The sequence below is a fragment of the Salvelinus fontinalis genome, chromosome 12 (genome assembly GCF_029448725.1).
Source record: "Salvelinus fontinalis isolate EN_2023a chromosome 12, ASM2944872v1, whole genome shotgun sequence".
NCBI lineage: Eukaryota > Metazoa > Chordata > Actinopteri > Salmoniformes > Salmonidae > Salvelinus > Salvelinus fontinalis.
The window spans coordinates 10,675,666-10,694,199 of NC_074676.1; the positions used below are offsets into that span (position 1 = coordinate 10,675,666).

An 18,534-nucleotide genomic window follows, 5' to 3' on the forward strand; every position below is an offset into this window, starting at 1 on the left:
AGGATTCAGACACGGCTAGGACATCAGGGCTGGCGGAGTGTGCTAAAGCAGTGAATAAAACAAACTTAGGGAGGAGGCTTCTGATGTTAATATGCATGAAACCAAGGCTTTATGGGTAGGGAAGTCAACAAATGATAGCGCCTGGGGAATAGGAGTGGAACTGGGGGCTACAGGGCCTGGGTTAACCTCTACATCACCAGAGGAGGAGTAGGATAAGGGTATGGCTAAAGCCTTTAAGAACTGGTTGTCTAGTGCGTTGGGGACAGAGAATAAAAGGAGCAGATTACTGGCCCTGGTAGAATAGATTCAAGGCATAATGTACGGACAAGGATATGGCAGGATGTGAGTACAGTGGAGGTAAACCTAGGCGTTTCGTCTCTGGCGGCACAAGTTAAGCTAGGTGAGGTCTCCGCATGTGTGTAGGGTGGGACGAAATAACTATCTAATGCATTTTGAGCGGGACTGGAGGCTCTACAGTTAAATAAAACAGTAAAAACTAGCCAAGACAGCAGTAGACAAGGCATATTGACATTAGAGAGAGGCATAAAGCAGGTGCATAATATGCTGTGACCCTAATCAAAAAGTATTTAATAACTCCAAATAACAAAAACTTAGCTGTAGGTTATTGTAACATTTTAACTTAAAACATTTTGTTCATTTGTTTTGCACTGCATGGATCACCAGTGCAATTGAATGCAGCATTGCTGTATGGTGCACTCAGAATGTCTTGTAGTTGAGTAGCCAGCCTAGGCTACTGCTGAAATGTTGCTGTAATAGGCCTACATGTTTCTCCTTTGCATGGTGTTTTGTTTCAGGTTTTGCTTTTTGGTTATTGATTGTCAAGCTTTAAAAACTGAAGCCAGACTGCAACCCCGAGCTACTTTCCCTCCCCTGTGAGCTGTAAACAGGACACACAAAAGCTGTTGTCTCATTTATACTCGCTTGTGTGTCCTATTGTCCTTCAGTAGTAATTTAAACCCGTGTGTAAATCCTTTATCTTATAACTTTTTGATAACCAAGATGGCATTTTCTGTAGGCTACAGCAAGGACCCTTTGGAACAGAAACATGGCATGGACATTTAGCCTACAACACATTTAAACTTTCGGTCTGGTAGAATATTCCGTCAGTGCTGTTAGTGATGATATGATACAGTGCACTGGCTAGCTCGTGTGTAGGTAGGTGTGTGTGTGGGTCAGGGACACTGGCGATTTTAGCATGTAAATCTTGGGCAAACAAAAGAAAAACAGAACACTACACTAAACAATACATTAATTGCACTATAACAGGGACAAATGGTGCCCACAAACTGTTAGGGGGCATACCTAAAGCTGTCCCAACAGCAGTCCCAACATCTTACCACTGCTACCTGGCTCAGCTGTCAGCGAAACAGTTCATTCAGCCTCATTTACTGCCTTTTTTAGTAAAACATAGCTGATATGGCTGAAAATCCCCGAGCTGACAAGGTACAAATCTGTTGTTCTGCCCCTGAACAAGGCACTGTTCCTAGGCTGCCATTGAAAATAAGAATTTGTTTTGAAGTAACTGACTTGCCTAGTTAAATAAAGGTAAAAAATGTAAATGTGGTTTCTACTGACAATTGAGATGTACAAACTATGGGATAAGGGGATGACGAGCGGACATGAGGCAATCTATAACTTCAATTAAGACGTTAATGAGCGAGCTAGGATGGACATTGTCAATATAACTATTTGTTCAGCACTTTTGAAATGTACAACGACAGAATTCAGAACATGGGCTGTTCTTACAATATTCTCCCTGTACACCAAGTCAGAACCGTAGGATAAATAAAGAGAGCATATAAGCAGACAATTAATTCTCTTACAATATTCAATGGTTACATTTCTCTAAAATAGGCTATAGGCTACATGTGCACCACCAAGTCAGAACAGTAGGCGAAATTAAGAGGGAGAAAAGGGACCAAATTATTAGGGTGAGGCACATGGGCTACTAACAGCTCACTACACAACATAAACACTGTGATTTCTTAGCTACAGTATACATACCTGCCTGGCATATTACATAATTTATGCAGCAGCATACAAGAGATTTTTGAACTTGTTGTGCTGTGCTCACTTGAACAGGAAGGTGGTGTGGCGGTCCTTTGTCATCAAAGTCTGGCATTCTCTGGATTTATGGTGCTTTCAAGACAAGTGGGAACTCTGAAAAAAACATTGAATCATGATGACGTCAGTGATCTTCAGGTCTGAGCTCTAGAAAGAGGCCTGAGTTCCCGACTTGAAATTCCGAGTTGGATGACCGTTCAAAACTTATTTTCCCAGTCAGAGCTCTTTTTTCAGAGTTCCCAGTTGTCTTGAACTCATAGAAGTCAGATTTCTCAGGTCTGAGTTTCCAGTTGTTTTGAGCTTGGAAGAAGTCAAGCTGGATTGACAACATGGCCAATGTTGAATGTTTATCATTTTAAGCTTGGAAAAGAGACCCTTAAACCCAGACTTGGAAACACAAACCCACTCCACTGAATAGCAGGCTAGTGATTGCTTTGCAATGCTTGCAGTTAGCCACTAATTCCCTCCAAACCACTCATTGTTGAATTTGGGGTTTCCAACTTGTTGTGTAATGTTTATGGCCAATGGCAGATGAGCACCGATACGTTTTATCTATAATTTCTCTTCATTATTTATGACAAGGATCAATAACCAATTGCCAGTAGATTGTCGACTTGATTCATGATGATGACTGCTAGCTTGCTAGATAAGAATTTTAATGTATGATGTTGACATGATCAGTCCAATCAAAGCTACTGTAAATATAACATGATTTGACATCATTTTATCTGTCGCCAATGACCTTGAGCCTTCTTGGATGGGAACTTCTAATGTAACTCTATGGCAGCACCAAAGGGGCTTGAATTTTTTAGCTCTACCCTTAGATTTGGCAGTGACATAGTGTCCCCATGAGTGACAGAACACTGAGACAATCACGGCGCAACAAGTGAACATTACCCAATCATGGCGCAACTAGAGAACATTACCAACACCTACGCTCCGTATTTTTCACTGGCTGCCCCGCCACCACAGAAAGCACTGAGCTAGGCTGAAACACCTGCATTTTGGAGCTCCCTAACTCAAGAAAGCAAAAAGACAATGTTTGTATGAAGCTTTATTAGCTCAATGATTTGTAGATAATTATTTACATTGTTTGCAAACTGATATGTGACACGTATTAATGTCAAAATAACATGAAAAACAGGCAAACCCCCCCCCCCCCCAAAAAAAAAACTTAAACAAGGAGGCAAACAATGACATGCTACATTTAAATTAATTATGTATCATTGTATGTAGCCTACATTGAAGTATTATCTTCAGTGTCACTATGACAATGAACGCACCCTGAAAGAGCTGAATGTGTTACCACTTTATTAATAGGCCTACAGCTTGCACTAGGATGCGTTGATCAGTTGATTGACAGGTGTACTGTAAAATGTTAAACTTTCCTCTAGTGTGGATGCTCACCAACAGGGTTCGAGTCCAGACTCGCGATAAACTTCTTAAAATAACAGTTACTGCAAACTGCAATCTGTTGGTGTTTGTTCACGGCCATCTACCTCAACATTTGTCATTGGCTGATGAAGAATTTTTTCCGGGATGTAATCACTAGCACCTGGGGAAGTTAGCATCGGGCTAACTTCATGTTATCTGATGGGACCAGCTGCAATTTAGCATTCTGTCACGTGTAAGTAAATCGACAATTTTTGTTGGTTGATAAGCATTTTGAGCCGGATGAACTGTTTAAGTTTAAATCTGTGCTTAAGTTCGCAAGTATGCCCCCAAGGTAACTATCCACACATAGACATGGGCAGCAATCCTTCTCCGGTAACACAGGTTTGAGCAATGGGGGCTGGAATTAGGTACAGCAGGAGACATTGCTTGCAAACTGATATGTGACACGTATTAATGTCAAAATAACATGCAAAACAGGTGGGGCTCATAACAGCCCTGAATGATGAGTCGCCACTGCTCTGGAAGGAGCAGTGTGTGTGTGGCAATGCTCTGTCGTTTGGCGTGCAGCACGTTGGCAGTGCTTGCTGTGACTTTTAGTGCAGTGCATGGCGGGCGGTATGGAAGCGGGCCAAAACGAATTGACAAACCAAATCATTGCGCGGGCCGGATAGAAATGTGTCATATTTTAAAATGTTGGCGACCCCACTGCAGTTCCCCCGTGACCCCACTAGGAGTCGTGACCCCCACTTTGAATATCACTGTGTTAGTGAGACATCCCGTTTCACATGCCCTTCGGTTTAATCATAGTTGGCCAATCTGCTAAGAATTTAGTTAGGAATCAACATTCTGTCCTAAATCTTTGGTGCTTTCCAATTCCCATGGGAAGTAAAGCAAACTTTTGCCCTTGAGTCAGACGTTCCTCCCTTTTGCACTTTGAGAACTTGCAAAGTAGGTCAGGAACTTTTCTAATGCTGTCTGGCAGCGTGTGACAGTTTAACCGTGTCAAATATGATCTGCATTGACGCTCAGAGGTCCCTTTACCCTCATCCTAGTACACTGCTCAAAAAAATAAAGGGAACACTTAAACAACACAATGTAACTCCAAGTCAATCACACTTCTGTGAAATCAAACTGTCCACTTAGGAAGCAACACTGATTGACAATAAATTTCACATGCTGTTGTGCAAATGGAATAGACAAAAGGTGGAAATTATAGGCAATTAGCAAGACACCCCCCAAAACAGGAGTGATTCTGCAGGTGGTGACCACAGACCACTTCTCAGTTCCTATGCTTCCTGGCTGATGTTTTGGTCACTTTTGAATGCTGGCGGTGCTCTCACTCTAGTGGTAGCATGAGACGGAGTCTAAAACCCACACAAGTGGCTCAGGTAGTGCAGTTCATCCAGGACGGCACATCAATGCGAACTGTGGCAAAAAGGTTTACTGTGTCTGTCAGCGTAGTGTCCAGAGCATGGAGGCCCTACCAGGAGACAGGCCAGTACATCAGGAGACGTGGAGGAGGCCGTAGGAGGGCAACAACCCAGCAGCAGGACCGGTACCTCCGCCTTAGTGCAAGGAGGTGCACTGCCAGAGCCCTGCAAAATGACCTCCAGCAGGCCACAAATGTGCATGTGTCAGCATATGGTCTCACAAGGGGTCTGAGGATCTCATCTCGGTACCTAAAGGCAGTCAGGCTACCTCTGGCAAGCACATGGAGGGCTGTGCGGCCCCACAAAGAAATGCCACCCCACACCATGACTGACCCATCGCCAAACCGGTCATGCTGGAGGATGTTGCAGGCAGCAGAACGTTCTCCACGGCGTCTCCAGACTCTGTCACGTCTGTCACATGTGCTCAGTGTGAACCTGCTTTCATCTGTGAAGAGCACAGGGCGCCAGTGGCGAATTTGCCAATCTTGGTGTTCTCTGGCAAATGCCAAACGTCCTGCACGGTGTTGGGCTGTAAGAGCAGTGCATTTGAGCAGACAAATGCACATTTGTGGCCTGCTGGAGGTCATTTTGCAGGGCGCTGGCAGTGCACCTCCTTGCACAAAGGCGGAGGTAGCGGTCCTGCTGCTGGGTTGTTGCCCTGCTACGGCCTCCTCCACGTCTCCTGATGTACTGGCCTGTCTCCTGGTAGCGCCTGCATGCTCTGGACACTACGCTGACAGACACAGCAAACCTTTTTGCCACAGTTCGCATTGATGTTCCATCCTGAAAGAACTGCACTACCTGAGCCACTTGTGTGGGTTGTAGACTCCGTCTCATGCTACCACTAGAGTGAGAGCACCGCCAGCATTCAAAAGTGACCAAAACATCAGCCAGGAAGCATAGGTACTGAGAAGTGGTCTGTGGTCACCACCTGCAGAATCACTCCTGTTTTGGGGGGTGTCTTGCTAATTGCCTATAATTTCCACCTTTTGTCTATTCCATTTGCACAACAGCATGTGAAATTTATTGTCAATCAGTGTTGCTTCCTAAGTGGACAGTTTGATTTCACAGAAGTGTGATTGACTTGGAGTTACATTGTGTTGTTTAAGTGTTCCCTTTATTTTTTTGAGCAGTGTAATAACCACTTCTGTTACGTGTCACATATTAAAAAAAAAAAAAACATTAAAACATTTAACTCACAACAGTGCATATTATTTTGAAACGTTGTTATTATTATTTCTCCGTTTTCTGTTTTGTATTTTCTTTTCCCTCTCACAGTGTGTGGTAAATCTGATTAGCGAGCTCCAGGAGCAGATGTGTAGGTTTCAGGAGGAGATCCATACCCAGATCATGGAGAAACGGGCCATGGAGGCCCAGGGGGAGAGTGGTGCCCGCAAGGCCTACGACCAGTGCCCCGACGTGGGCTTGGTTGGCTCTGACGTGGAGGAGTTTTGCTGTCGCTGTGGAGGACAGAATGTAGGCAGACTCTCTGAACCAAATGGACGCACTCCCCCGTCTCTCTTAACCCCCTGTCCTCCTTACCCCTCTGGAATCCTCTACAGGCTTTAACACTAACCACTTCTCCTACAGTGTCTGACGTCTCTACCTCTACTACTCCAGTGTGTGGGAATCCTGTGGTTTTCACGTGTGCTGTTTGCTTCCATGTCCAGGTGTTATCTCAATCTGCGTTACTCATTTTAAGTGGTGTGGTGTGTTTGCATATCCATGGGTCATCTTATTAATGCAGCCAAGGTTTGCTGGTCACTGTCTAGAAGTACTAGGCTTGGTTAATGGCTTACGTTACTAACTACCCTGTCTCTAAACATGAGAGATTCATTGTTAACATGTTTTTTTATGACTTTATGACATTTTCAAAGAAACTTTATATTCTTGTTGCCAGTTTGTTACAATATTCAGTCTAGACACAACTTTTTATAATGTGCCTAATTGATGCTATAACAAACTGGCAACCAGACTAGTTAACTGACAGGTAATGGCCATAAACATTGGTCCTTTTAAATAGTCTTAGCCATCCATACTGAGTACAGTATAGGGGACTGACTGACTGGTCACATATTAAAACCTGCTGTGTTTCCTGGGAAGTGGAGGTTTCGCTTTTTAACTGCACTGTGTTTTCGGCTGTTAAGGGAACAAACTACTTGGGATTTTGAAAACCTTCCCTTCTACTTTTTGGTGTAACATGTTCATTTATAAACTGAGAGAACAATGTCTATATCCTAACACTGGTTTTTGACTGTGGAGACATTTTTTGTGTGTGGAAGGCACAGTGAAGAGCATGGTGTTTTTAGTTTGGAGATTTTACATCAAAGAGACAGTTATTTTCAACTAAAACATTACAATATGTTCTGTGTTATTCCCAGGGCTTCCTGCAAGAACTCCGGTTTCTCAAGAGTAAAGTGGATGAGCTGGAGGGGGAGAAATCGCAGTATGAGAAAAAACTAAAGGCCACAAAGGTAAAAATCACTTCTGTCACCTTTTTTCTTTATAGTTCACTAATTATCTGTCAGTTTAGTTTATTCACATGGCACTTTGTGACACCCACTTTAGTTATTTAGTTACTTTTGCTTATTAATATTCCAATTTCCTTTGAACACATACGGTACAGTCGGAAAGTATTCAGACCCCTTGACTTTTCCCACATTTTGTTACGTTACAGCCTTATTAAAAAATGTATGATTTTCCTCATCAATCTACACACAATACCCCATAATGACAAAGTGAAAAGAGTTTTTTTTATAAATTGTTGCTAATTTATATTAAAAAAATCTATAAACAGAAATACCTTATCTACATAAGTATTCAGACCCTTTGCTTTGACACTCGAAATTGAGCTCAGGTGCATCCTGTTTCCATTGATCATCCTTGAGATGTTTCTACAACTTGATCGGAGTCCACCTGTTGTAAATTCAATTGATTTGACATGATTTGGAATTGCACACACTTGTCTACATAACATCCCACAGTTGACAGTGCATGTCAGAGAAAAAACCAAGCCATGAGGTCGAAAGAAATGTCCGTAGAGCTCCGAGACAGGATTGTGTCGAGGCACAGATCTGGGGAACGGTACTGAAAAATGTCTGCAGCATTGAAGGTCCCCAAGAACACAGTGACCTCGATCATTTTTAAATGGCAGAAGTGGGAGGTGACCAAGAACCTGATGTTCACTCTGACAAAAATCGAGAGTTCCTCTGTGGAGATGGGAGAACCTTCCAGAAGGCCAACTATCTCTGCAGCACTCCACCAATCAGGCCTTTATGGTAGAGTGGCCATTTGGAAGCCACTCCTCAGTAAAAGGCACATGACAGCCTGCTTGGAGCTTGCCAATAGGAGCCTAAAGACTCTCAGACCATGAGAAACAAGATTCTCTGGTTTGATGAAACCAAGATTGAACTCTTTTGCCTGAATGCCAAGTGTCACGTCTGGAGGAAATCTGGCACCATTCCTACGGTGAAGCATTGTGGTGGCAGCATCATGCTGTGGGGATGTTTTTCAGTGGCTGGGACTGGGAGACTAGTCAGGATTGAGGGAAAGATGAATGGAGAAAAGTACAGAGAGATCCTTGATGAAAACCTGCTCCAGAACGCTCAGGACCTCAGACTTGGGCGAAGGTTCACCTTCTCCAGGACAATGACCCTAAGCACACAGCCAAGAAAATGCAGAAGGGGCTTCGGGACAAGTCTCTGAATGTTCTTGAGTTGCCCAGCCAGAGCCCAGACTTGAACCAAATCTAACATCTCTGGAGAGACCTGAAAAGAGCTGTGCAGCAACGCTCCCCATCCAACCTGACAGAGTTTGAGAGGATCTGCAGAGAAGATCTATGCAAGTCAGTTAAGAACAAATTCTTATTTTCAATGACGGCCTAGGGACAGTGGGTTAATGGCCTTGTTCAGGGGCAGAACGACAGATTTGAACCTTGTCAGCTCAGGGATTCAATCTTGCAACCTTTTGGTTACTAGTCCAACACTCTAACCACTAGGCTATCTTCCAAATACAGGTGTGCCAAGCTTGTAGCATCATACCCAAGAAGAATTGAGGCTGTAATCACTGCCAAAGGTGCTTCAACAAAGTACTGAGTAAAGGGTCTGAATACTTGTGTAAAAATAGGTTTTTCCTTTGTCATTATGGGGTATTGTGTGTAGATTGATTGAGGGGGGGAAAACTATTTAATCAATTTTAGAATAAGGCTGTAACCTAACAAAATGTGGGAAAAGTCAAGGGGTCTGAATACTTTCTGAATGCAATGTTATTGCCTCATTATGTACTTTGTTGCTCTTGGCAGCCCCAATTTTGGAGATACACTTTGTTCCTATCTTTAAGCTTACTATCCACTCCTTCTGGCTTTCTCTCCCTCTAGCTGTCTATCTCTTACTCTCTCCATGTGTGTTACCAGTCGCTCTTGTCCAAGCTCTCTAGCCTGAAGCTCACTGTAGAGCACACTCAGGTGGAGAAGCAGCACTGGGAGGAGCGATGGCGGACTGCTCAGGTGCCTCTTCTTCTTCCTCACCCCTAAACCGCCTCTCGTGCTGACTCCTCCTTCTCCTCCCCTTCTGCTCTAGTTGTGCTCCACCTCCTCCTTCGTCTGCACCTGTCCCTCTTCCTCCTCCTCCTCTTCCTCTCCTCCTCTTGGTAATCCCCATGGTTGTGGAATCTCATTCACCCAATCCCATACAGGTTCAGGTGGTTCTACTGAGATCCTCTGGGTAGAGTTTACTAGGAGTATTGTCACCTGTATGACTATTAAATGTACGGAATCCATATGAGGAACACCTCTGACGTACCCTTTTTAAGTCACTTTAGATTAGAGCTCAGATGTTTATTTTCTTATACATTTAGTTAAAGAATGTGGAATGATATAAAAGATTCCTCCAAAATAAGGACATGTACTTTGTGTTATATATGTTGGGAGAATGAGAGAAATTCAAAAAATAACAAATTAAGATAAATATATGAAAGAGAAAGAGAAAAACAAACAAATAGAGAAAAGGGAGGAGAGATACTGAGCGAGCGATGCTTTTGATATTGACTCGGTCCGACAGCTCACTATTACTCCCCCGTCCTCCCTCACCAATGACTAATAATACAGAAAACTCGGCATACTCCAATGTACATTGAATAACAGAATGACGTGTTTTGCAAGAGCGAGCGGAAAGGGGGTAGAGGGGGCGATATGTATGTCTCAGGCTGCAGACAGGTTGTCCATGTGCACAGGATACATCTACACTGTGCTCATCCAGCAGAGACGAGTTTGCGTGTGTGGTCATGAACGGTAGACAGAAGTTCACGCTAGGTCTCCTGTTTAGTTCACTGACCAAGTTCATGACCTCCTAAAGGTGTCTCTGTAGTTATTGACTAGTGACTACTTCCACACAGGCTCCAGTCAGTTCGGACTGGCAGATAATCATCATGCTCACCTCCAGGCTGCCACTCAGGCTGCCCTATAGGCTATATTGGCTTAGTGAGATTCCCTGTTTAATGTGCATGTGGTCTGTTGGGTTTGTACTGCAGTGGTGAAGTGTACTGTTCTGCTTTCATCCGGCCTCATTCTCCAGTTCTATGTCTTCAGCTGTACCTAGTTCCAGCCCCCATTGCTCCAACCTGTGTTACCGGAGAAGGTTTCCTGCCCATGTCTATGTGTGGATAGTTACCTTGGGGGCATACTTGCGAACTTAAGCACAGATTTAAACTTAAACAGTTTATCCGGCTCAAAATGCTTATCAACCAACAAAAATTGTCGATTTACTTACACGTGACAGAATGCTAAATTGCAGCTGGTCCCATCAGATAACATGAAGTTAGCCCGATGCTAACTTCCCCAGGTGTTAGTGATTACATCCCGGAAAAAATTCTTCATCAGCCAATGACAAATGTTGAGGTAGATGGACGTGAACAAACACCAACAGATTGCAGTTTTGCAGTAACTGTTATTTTAAGAAGTTTATCGCGAGTCTGGACTCAAACCCATGTTGTTGAGCATCCACACTAGAGGAAAGTTTAACATTTTACAGTACACCTGTCAATCAACTGATCAACGCATCCTAGTGCAAGCTGTAGGCCTATTAATAAAGTGGTAACAGCTGGAAAAGAGAGGCAAGCAATGTGTAGCCGAAGTAAGAAGTTAAATATTAGCTTGATATTAGGCCATTCATTAGCTAAATATTAGAGCTATAAATATTTACCTGTCAAAGTGCAAGAAAAAAAAGTTTACAGATTATGAAATGGCAGATCTGTGCGTTCCTCTGCGATCCCCGGTCACGCAAAGGTACTGATCAGGCCTATTGATTGTCTTTTTCTGGTACGCCATAAGATTTAAGAGGAATAGCCGAGGCAGCAGGGATGCCAGGTGCATAAATTCACAACAAAACAATGAAGTCAGACTAGTTTGAGATGTGTAACCTAAGTTAGAAGCGTATGCACATTAGTCCATAATTCATTAGCTCAGTTAGCTCATTAACTCTTTCATTCGCTCTTAGCTTCATTAGCTCTTTCTGAAGACACTAGACGTGTAGGCTACACTTATAGTGTCTTCAGAAAGTATTTACACACCTTGACTTTTTCCACTTTTGTTCTGTTCCAGCCTGAATTATTAATGGATTAAATTGAGATTTTTTTCCCACTGGCCTACACCCAGTACCCAATAATGTCAAAGTGGAATGATGTTTTAAGAACTTTTTACAAATTAATAAAAAACGAAAAGCTGAAATGTCTTGAGTCAATAATCCTTCAACCTCTTTGTTATGGCAAGCGGAAATAGGTTCAAGAGTAAACATTTGCTTTACAAGTCCCATAAAAGGTACTTGGACTCACTCTGTGTGCAATGATAGTGTTTAACATGATTTTTGAATGACTACCACGGCTCTGTACCCCACACATACAATTATCTGTAAGGTCCCTCAGTCAAGCAGTGATTTTCAAATACAGATTCAACCACAAAGACCAATGCCTCGCAAAAAAATGGCACCTATTGGTAGATGGGTAAAAAAAAGTGGACATTGAATATCCCTTTAAGCATGATGAAATAATTCACTACATTTTGGATGGTGTAGCAATACACCCAGTCACTACAAAGATACAGGTGTCCTTCCTAACTCAGTTGCCGGAGATGAAGGCAACCGCTCAGGGAGTGAGTGTGATAGGAGAACATTGAGGATGGATCAACAAACATTGTAGTTACTCCACAATACTAACCCAATTGACAGAGTGAAAAGAAGGAAGCCTGTATGGAATACAAATATTTCAAAACATTCATCCTGTTTGCAACAAGGCACTAAAGTAATACTGCAAAAAATGTTGCAAAGCAATTAACTTTTTGTCCTGAAGTGTTCAATACAACACATTACTGAGTAACACTCTCCATATTTTCAAGCATAGTGGGGGCTGCATCATCTTATGGGTATGCTTGTCATTGTTAAGAACTGTGGAGTTTTTCAGGATAAAAAAGAAACGGAATGGAGCTCAGCACAAGCAAAAATCCTAGAGGAAAAGCTGGTCCAGTCTGCTTTCCATGAGACACTGGGAGATAAGTCTCTGGGCTTACCGGCTTAGTGGAACACACCAATAATTAGTGATAGCAGTAAGGGTCAATTACAGCTATTTGACAAGACCACAAGCATCTTCATCTTTTTTTTAATGATGTACGAATATAAACGTACTTGTTCTATAATCCACCTACATCTTTATTGCTGTGAAAGCACACAAATGGGTGTGAAACGATAGGAAGAAACATGGGATTTTGTCATATATGCCAAAACGGTAACAGTTTGTCTCACGTTAGGACATTTTGTTACAGACCAGTGGTTTTAAATATCTCTCTAGTGGCCAGCGCTGACCTATTTTAAGAAATGCCATTGGTTGGTGGATATAAAGTCTAAGATCTTAGATGATGAAGAATTTGTTGCAGGATATAATCACTGCCACCTGGTGAAGTTAGCATAGGGCTAATGTGTGCCATGTTATCTGATGGGACCAGCTACAATTTAGTGTTCTGTCACGTGCAAATAAATCCTTGATTTTAATTGGCTAATACCCATTTTGAAACTGTTCACATTAAAATGGTTGATCGCAAATATGGCCCCCTTGTGTTTAAAGTGCTTTGTTCGACTAGAATAGATGTCTTTGAAACACAGAGCTTTTTATTGACTTGAATTGATCAGTATTTGTTTGTTCTCCCTACCCCACTAAGGACTTAAAGCGATGCTCCAAAACCTTTGTATAATTTCAGCCAATAGTTTTGAAAGTGGTGCTCACGAGCCAAAACGGTTCCCCGTTTTTGTTGTTCTACGTCATGTATGATACAGTATGTTACGAATCCAATTTGCACAATATGTTACGAATTTGAATGTGGACTGTGTCTTTTATCAGGAATTATGCACCACACCTAGGGCTGTTGCGGTGACCGTATTACCACCACACCGTCGGTCACGAGTCATGAAGGCAGTCAAATTCCACATGACCGTTTAGTCACGTAATTAGGCTTCTCCAAGCTCTGATCCTACTGCTGATCATTTACCCTTCCAAACTTGCTAACTGCCTGGTACTCAGCACTCTATTGTCCCTTTATGCAATCTGGCATCAATGCAAATGTAATGCTTCATGAGAGCCCATGAGCTCATGTTGCGCAACATTTCTATAGGCTATGCAATTGCGCGAGAAAACAGAGTGAGGGCCTCTACTAAAAAGAGGAGTTTCCCATCTTATTTCTATAGGCTAGGCCTGCTATATTTATTTCTAAACTTTCCTAATATTAAGCACATTGCTTATATTTACAACAGGAGTATAGCCTACCTGGCTGGTATTAAATAAATTGTCCAAATAACTTCTTAAAATTAAGCACATTAATATGGGATCTATTGCATCCCACAACTGTCCCAGACTGTGTTTGGAATATTTAATTCTTGCACAGAATAGAATAGGTCGACTTTTACACTATGGGGGATATTAGATTGACATAGGCTAGTGCTTTTGTTGTTCGTTAGGCCTACTCATCTTGTTGGCTGACGAAAAGTAAATGTGGACAGTTCAGTTGCATCCCTGATGTGTCTGTCTTCACTTGTAGCATATGAGAAAGACCCGATCACGTGATGGAGAGCCATGTGAGTGAGAGGTGATTTGGAATGCTCAGGACGAAGGCCACAATGGCCACTGGCCAGGCCGCAAAAGGCATGGATTTTTTTAGGGTGCATTACGGCCACACAAAGGGAATGCCGCCGTGAAATTCTAGGCATTATCAAGTGCTTGTCAAATTGTGAATGAGTGACTGATGTAGTGTGTACAGAACAAAGCAGAGCACATGACTTTCAAGCAACTTTAAAAAAAATCATCATTAGAGTCTCATCATGCAGCCTTACAAGATTTTTTAAATGAAAACATATAGCCCAACATTTGTAGAACAACTAAAGTTACATTAATAACTCAAAATTAAGCATATAGGAGTACCGATTTCTTTGTTAACCGCTCAAACAGAATAGCCGCATGTGCGCACTCCCTAAAATCGTTTGCAGAAAATATCCTCTGTATTTTATTCAGCTTTGTTCAATTGTATTCTTCATACTATAAAATAATGCAGCGGAATTCTAAGCAAATCTTGTCTGCTAAATGAACTACAGTAGAGTAGCCCACAGCCATTTGGCATAGCCAGATCAGGACCTAACATGAGGACAACTCAGAGTATGTTGTTCTATCCTTCTGAAATAGACTACATTTTCTTCATATCATGCTTCTTAGACCTGTCTAAAATAAACAATGGATTTATTGTGAAGGTGTTGGCTATATATATATATATTTCTTTAAATTTTTTTATTTTTTTTATCCCCTTTTCCCCCCAACTTTCGTGGTATCCAATCGCTAGTAATTACTATCTTGTCTCATCGCTACAACTCCCATACGGGCTCGGGAGAGACGAAGGTCGAAAGCCATGCGTCCTCCGAAGCACAACCCAACCAAGCCGCACTGCTTCTTTAACACAGCGCGCCTCCAACCCGGAAGCCAGCCGCACCAATGTGTCGGAGGAAACACCGTGCACCTGGCCCCCTTGGTTAGCGCGCACTGCGCCCGGCCCGCCACAGGAGTCGCTGGAGCGCGATGAGACAAGGATATCCCTACCGGCCAAACCCTCCCTAACCCGGACGACGCTAGCCCAATTGTGCGTCGCCCCACGGACCTCCTGGTCGCGGCCGGCTGCGACAGAGCCTGGGCGCAAACCCAGAGACTCTGGTGGCGCAGTTAGCACTGCGATGCAGTGCCCTAGACCACTGCGCCACCCGGGAGGCCCTGTGTTGGCTATATTACATGGATTTATTAGACCTTTTCAAATGTAGATGTTCCAAAGGTTTGCATCAGTGGCTTGTGTGGAAGCCAGGAGATGCTAAATGTGTTTATGTTAATTAACTGTCAATTACCATGAGACTGACAGTTATTTTCTTGACATTCACCTGCTGACGAAGTTTCGTGACTGCCACAGCCCTAACGACACCCCTCTCATGCTTTTCTCCTTGAGGAAGACATAATTGTCTTGCCACCTTGTACATATATCTGTATGAGACCTAATGTCATAATGTGACTGTAAACATGCAGTATTAACTTGTATCACTCCATTGACCGTGACCCTCTCAGGCAGAGATAGCAGACCTACAGCAGATGCTGGCCTCCAAAGACTCTGCGATTGAGGGCCTACAGAGCCAGCTGGTCTCCAGAGGCCCAATGACCAATGAGAACCCAGAGAGAGGTAACTTTACCTGTCAAACATACATCATCAGTAATACCAGGGACTGGCTATTTTAACGCAAACTGTCATTATTTCAGGTGTCCACCTCAAACTAAATACCATCCACTAATGCTTATTCTACTGTCAGGGCAGGGGGAAACTTTGAACATTGACATTTGATAATACGAACTAATGATACATATTTAGAGGTTGAATTATACCAAGCTAATTTGATCCAGCTAGTCATCTGCATGTGTTGCCTCATTCAGATAATACAATACCTATCAAATGCCCTCTCTCTACCCCCTCCACTGTTGTCTCTTTACTCTATGCTGCCCCCTGCAGTAGAGGAGGTGTATAGGAGACAGCTGACAGACAAATGTAAGTCTCTAGTCTCTAAGCTCCTGCAGTTGTGGCCCTGGTACAATGCTGCTCCGCCGTCACTGCCTCTCTATTGTGCTGTATAACCCACGCTGGCATGCTGTCATGTCTGTCACACCCATTCCATCAGCCCCGGCAGCTGCAGAGGGGAGAATAGGGGGGGGGGGGGGGGGGGGGGGGCTCTGACACATCCTCACACCCACGCCCATGAGAACATTGGAGATGAAATGGCCTAATAGAGAAGCATGTCTGTTCTACGAAATATATTCCCAAATATTTGATTTTCTCTGTTACGCTGTGTGCACTGAGCTAACATACATGATTGTTGCTGACACTCAAAAAGCCTACTGTAGCTGCTGGCAAAGTAATCCAAAGCTTCTACTTTATCACTCAGGATGTAACTTTCCAGTGCTACTATTTTTGCCATGTAATGTTATTATTAAAACAAAATCAGACTGCCCCATAGTAGAATAGTTGACCTATTTACCTAGTCGGCTTGTTGTACTGTGTTCTATGCAAGATAAATGTTCCTCTGAAGGCACATTCAAGTTGCGAGAGCCATAGGGAGAGAAACATACTCTGACAAGCAGTCAATGCAGAACAATTCTTAATGCAATTGCGGGGGAAAAATACTTTTGAAAGAAGTTTTGGCCTTTGTTATAAAAAAAAAAGAGGGGGATACCAGCTTTCCATTGCTACCACGTTTATAAAATTGCGCGCGGCATAAATAAATAAATAATGCTATATACATGGTCCAATATGTAAAAATAATTTTAACGTAATTTTGACCAATATGTTATTGGGCTCATTTCTGGAGGTGGAAAATATGTTGTAGATGGTGTCAGCATCCTCATTTTTTTACATTTATTTTGGAGTAGAATGTCCTTTCCCTGGGAGTACCCCAGACCCCCTAACAAATGGAACTGGAATTGGTCAGACTCGCAGTGTAATACATGTACAAAATGATCCTCTTTCCCTAAAAGCATGATGGTCATTACTGCTTTACATAAAAGGTTAACTTGACCCCGCAGACAATCGATCTGAGATCGACTTCAGTTTCAGTCATGGGATTTGTTTTTGCTTTAACCCCGGGAGTTATGAACAGTTGATATTTAAACATAATTCATCTCATGAGTCACAAAAATACATTTTCTTTTCTGTTTTCAGACCAAGAATTGCAAAGGTTGAAAATGGGGATGGAGTCTTTGGTAGCAACTAACAATGAGAAAGTAAGTAAATGTGTCATATTCTAGTTTCTTGAATTTGTACAAGTGAAGGTATGTTATTAAAGTCCTTTCTATTTGTGTCAGGACCGTCACATAGAGGAGCTGACTGTTCTCCTGGGCCAGTACAGGAAGATGAAGGAGGTGATGGCCCTCACTCAAGGTAATATACTCACTGCTTATAAACACTCCCTCCCAGAGATAAGACACACTCACTGCTTTTATACACACTTACTCAAAGGCGATACACACTCACTGCTTTCATATACTCAAGCTGAGAGCTTGAATTTTTTTTTTTCCAAGAATGTTGAAGAGGCATTGAATAAATTCTGAATGTGTGTGGGTGTATTTAGTGTCCAGTGAGAAGCTCCTGGTTGGGAGCAGTGAGGAGGAACTGAGTGGGAGTCTGAAGATGAGGGCTATCACCCATAAAGCTCATTCACATATCATCCGGTCAGCGGTAAGAGAGCTCTGTCTGCTCCTCCTCTGTGGAACACACAACACAGTACAATTACAACCTTGCATTTCTCAAGTACTCACCCACTCATCATATTTTCATTGAATAGTACTAACACTCTGACTAGTAATACACTCCATGCTTCTGCTCTCGTATACCATGCCGGTGTATTAGCAGACTATTTAGTGTGCATACTCAAAGTGTTTAAACTCTTGCTCTAAAGTGTGTCTGTGTGATATCACCCTACCCAGATGTCTTCTAGAGGCTCCTCTCCCCTGTTAGTGTCTCCCTCATCCTTCCAGAAAGAGCTGGACTCCAGGTAAATAAACAAGCCAGCTGACAACCACTGATTGCACACACATGGAGGAAGAGGTCCCCAACGGGCTTTTATTGTTGTTGTTGAAATGAGACGTCCTTGGGAGAGGTTGACCGAACGTGAATAAAAGGCACTTGTGCCCCTGTACACCCACACACGTGCAAGCCCACTCGCTCTCTCTCACACACACACACACACACACACACACACACACACACACACACACACACACACACACACACACACACACACACACACACACACACACACACACACACACACCCCTTGTGCCCCAGCCGTGCTCCCTCAGGTTGACCGTGTTATATTGGACCTGTCCCTGTGTCCCAGCTGCCGCAGTATCCAGACCTCCCTGAAGACGTCAATGGTGATGGTCTCCCAGAGTGATGCTGGCTGCTACTACAACGGAGAATGGTAAGTAGAGCTGAGGCTGTGTGGGTGTGACAGCCAGGCCCGCTCGTTGTTTTGGTTGTCTTTAATTAGGGGCCCACTAAAGTGGCTGTGAGTGA

At 43.0% G+C, this 18,534-nt stretch overlaps 1 protein-coding gene across 16 annotated transcripts in view; it reads left to right on the top strand.

Moving 5' to 3' along the window:
- LOC129866770 (liprin-beta-2-like) overlaps positions 1–18,534 on the top strand; it is a 124,310-nt gene that overhangs the window by 86,352 nt on the left and 19,424 nt on the right. For 6 of the 16 annotated variants that reach the window (XR_008761529.1, XR_008761530.1, XM_055939632.1 and 3 more), the window contains 10 exons: positions 6,189–6,386; positions 7,292–7,384; positions 9,286–9,414; positions 15,540–15,651; positions 15,976–16,011; positions 17,179–17,240; positions 17,322–17,397; positions 17,588–17,694; positions 17,943–18,010; positions 18,356–18,439. Coding sequence is in view for 14 of the 16 variants with exons in the window: in XM_055939632.1 (XP_055795607.1) it covers positions 6,189–6,386; positions 7,292–7,384; positions 9,286–9,414; positions 15,540–15,651; positions 15,976–16,011; positions 17,179–17,240; positions 17,322–17,397; positions 17,588–17,694; positions 17,943–18,010; positions 18,356–18,439 (965 nt within the window). In the remaining 2 variants the exon portion in view is untranslated. The remainder of the gene's footprint in view (positions 1–6,188; positions 6,387–7,291; positions 7,385–9,285; positions 9,415–15,539; positions 15,652–15,975; positions 16,012–17,178; positions 17,241–17,321; positions 17,398–17,587; positions 17,695–17,942; positions 18,011–18,355; positions 18,440–18,534) is intronic. The other 10 variants (XM_055939637.1, XM_055939645.1, XM_055939639.1 and 7 more) reach the window with 8 other exon arrangements.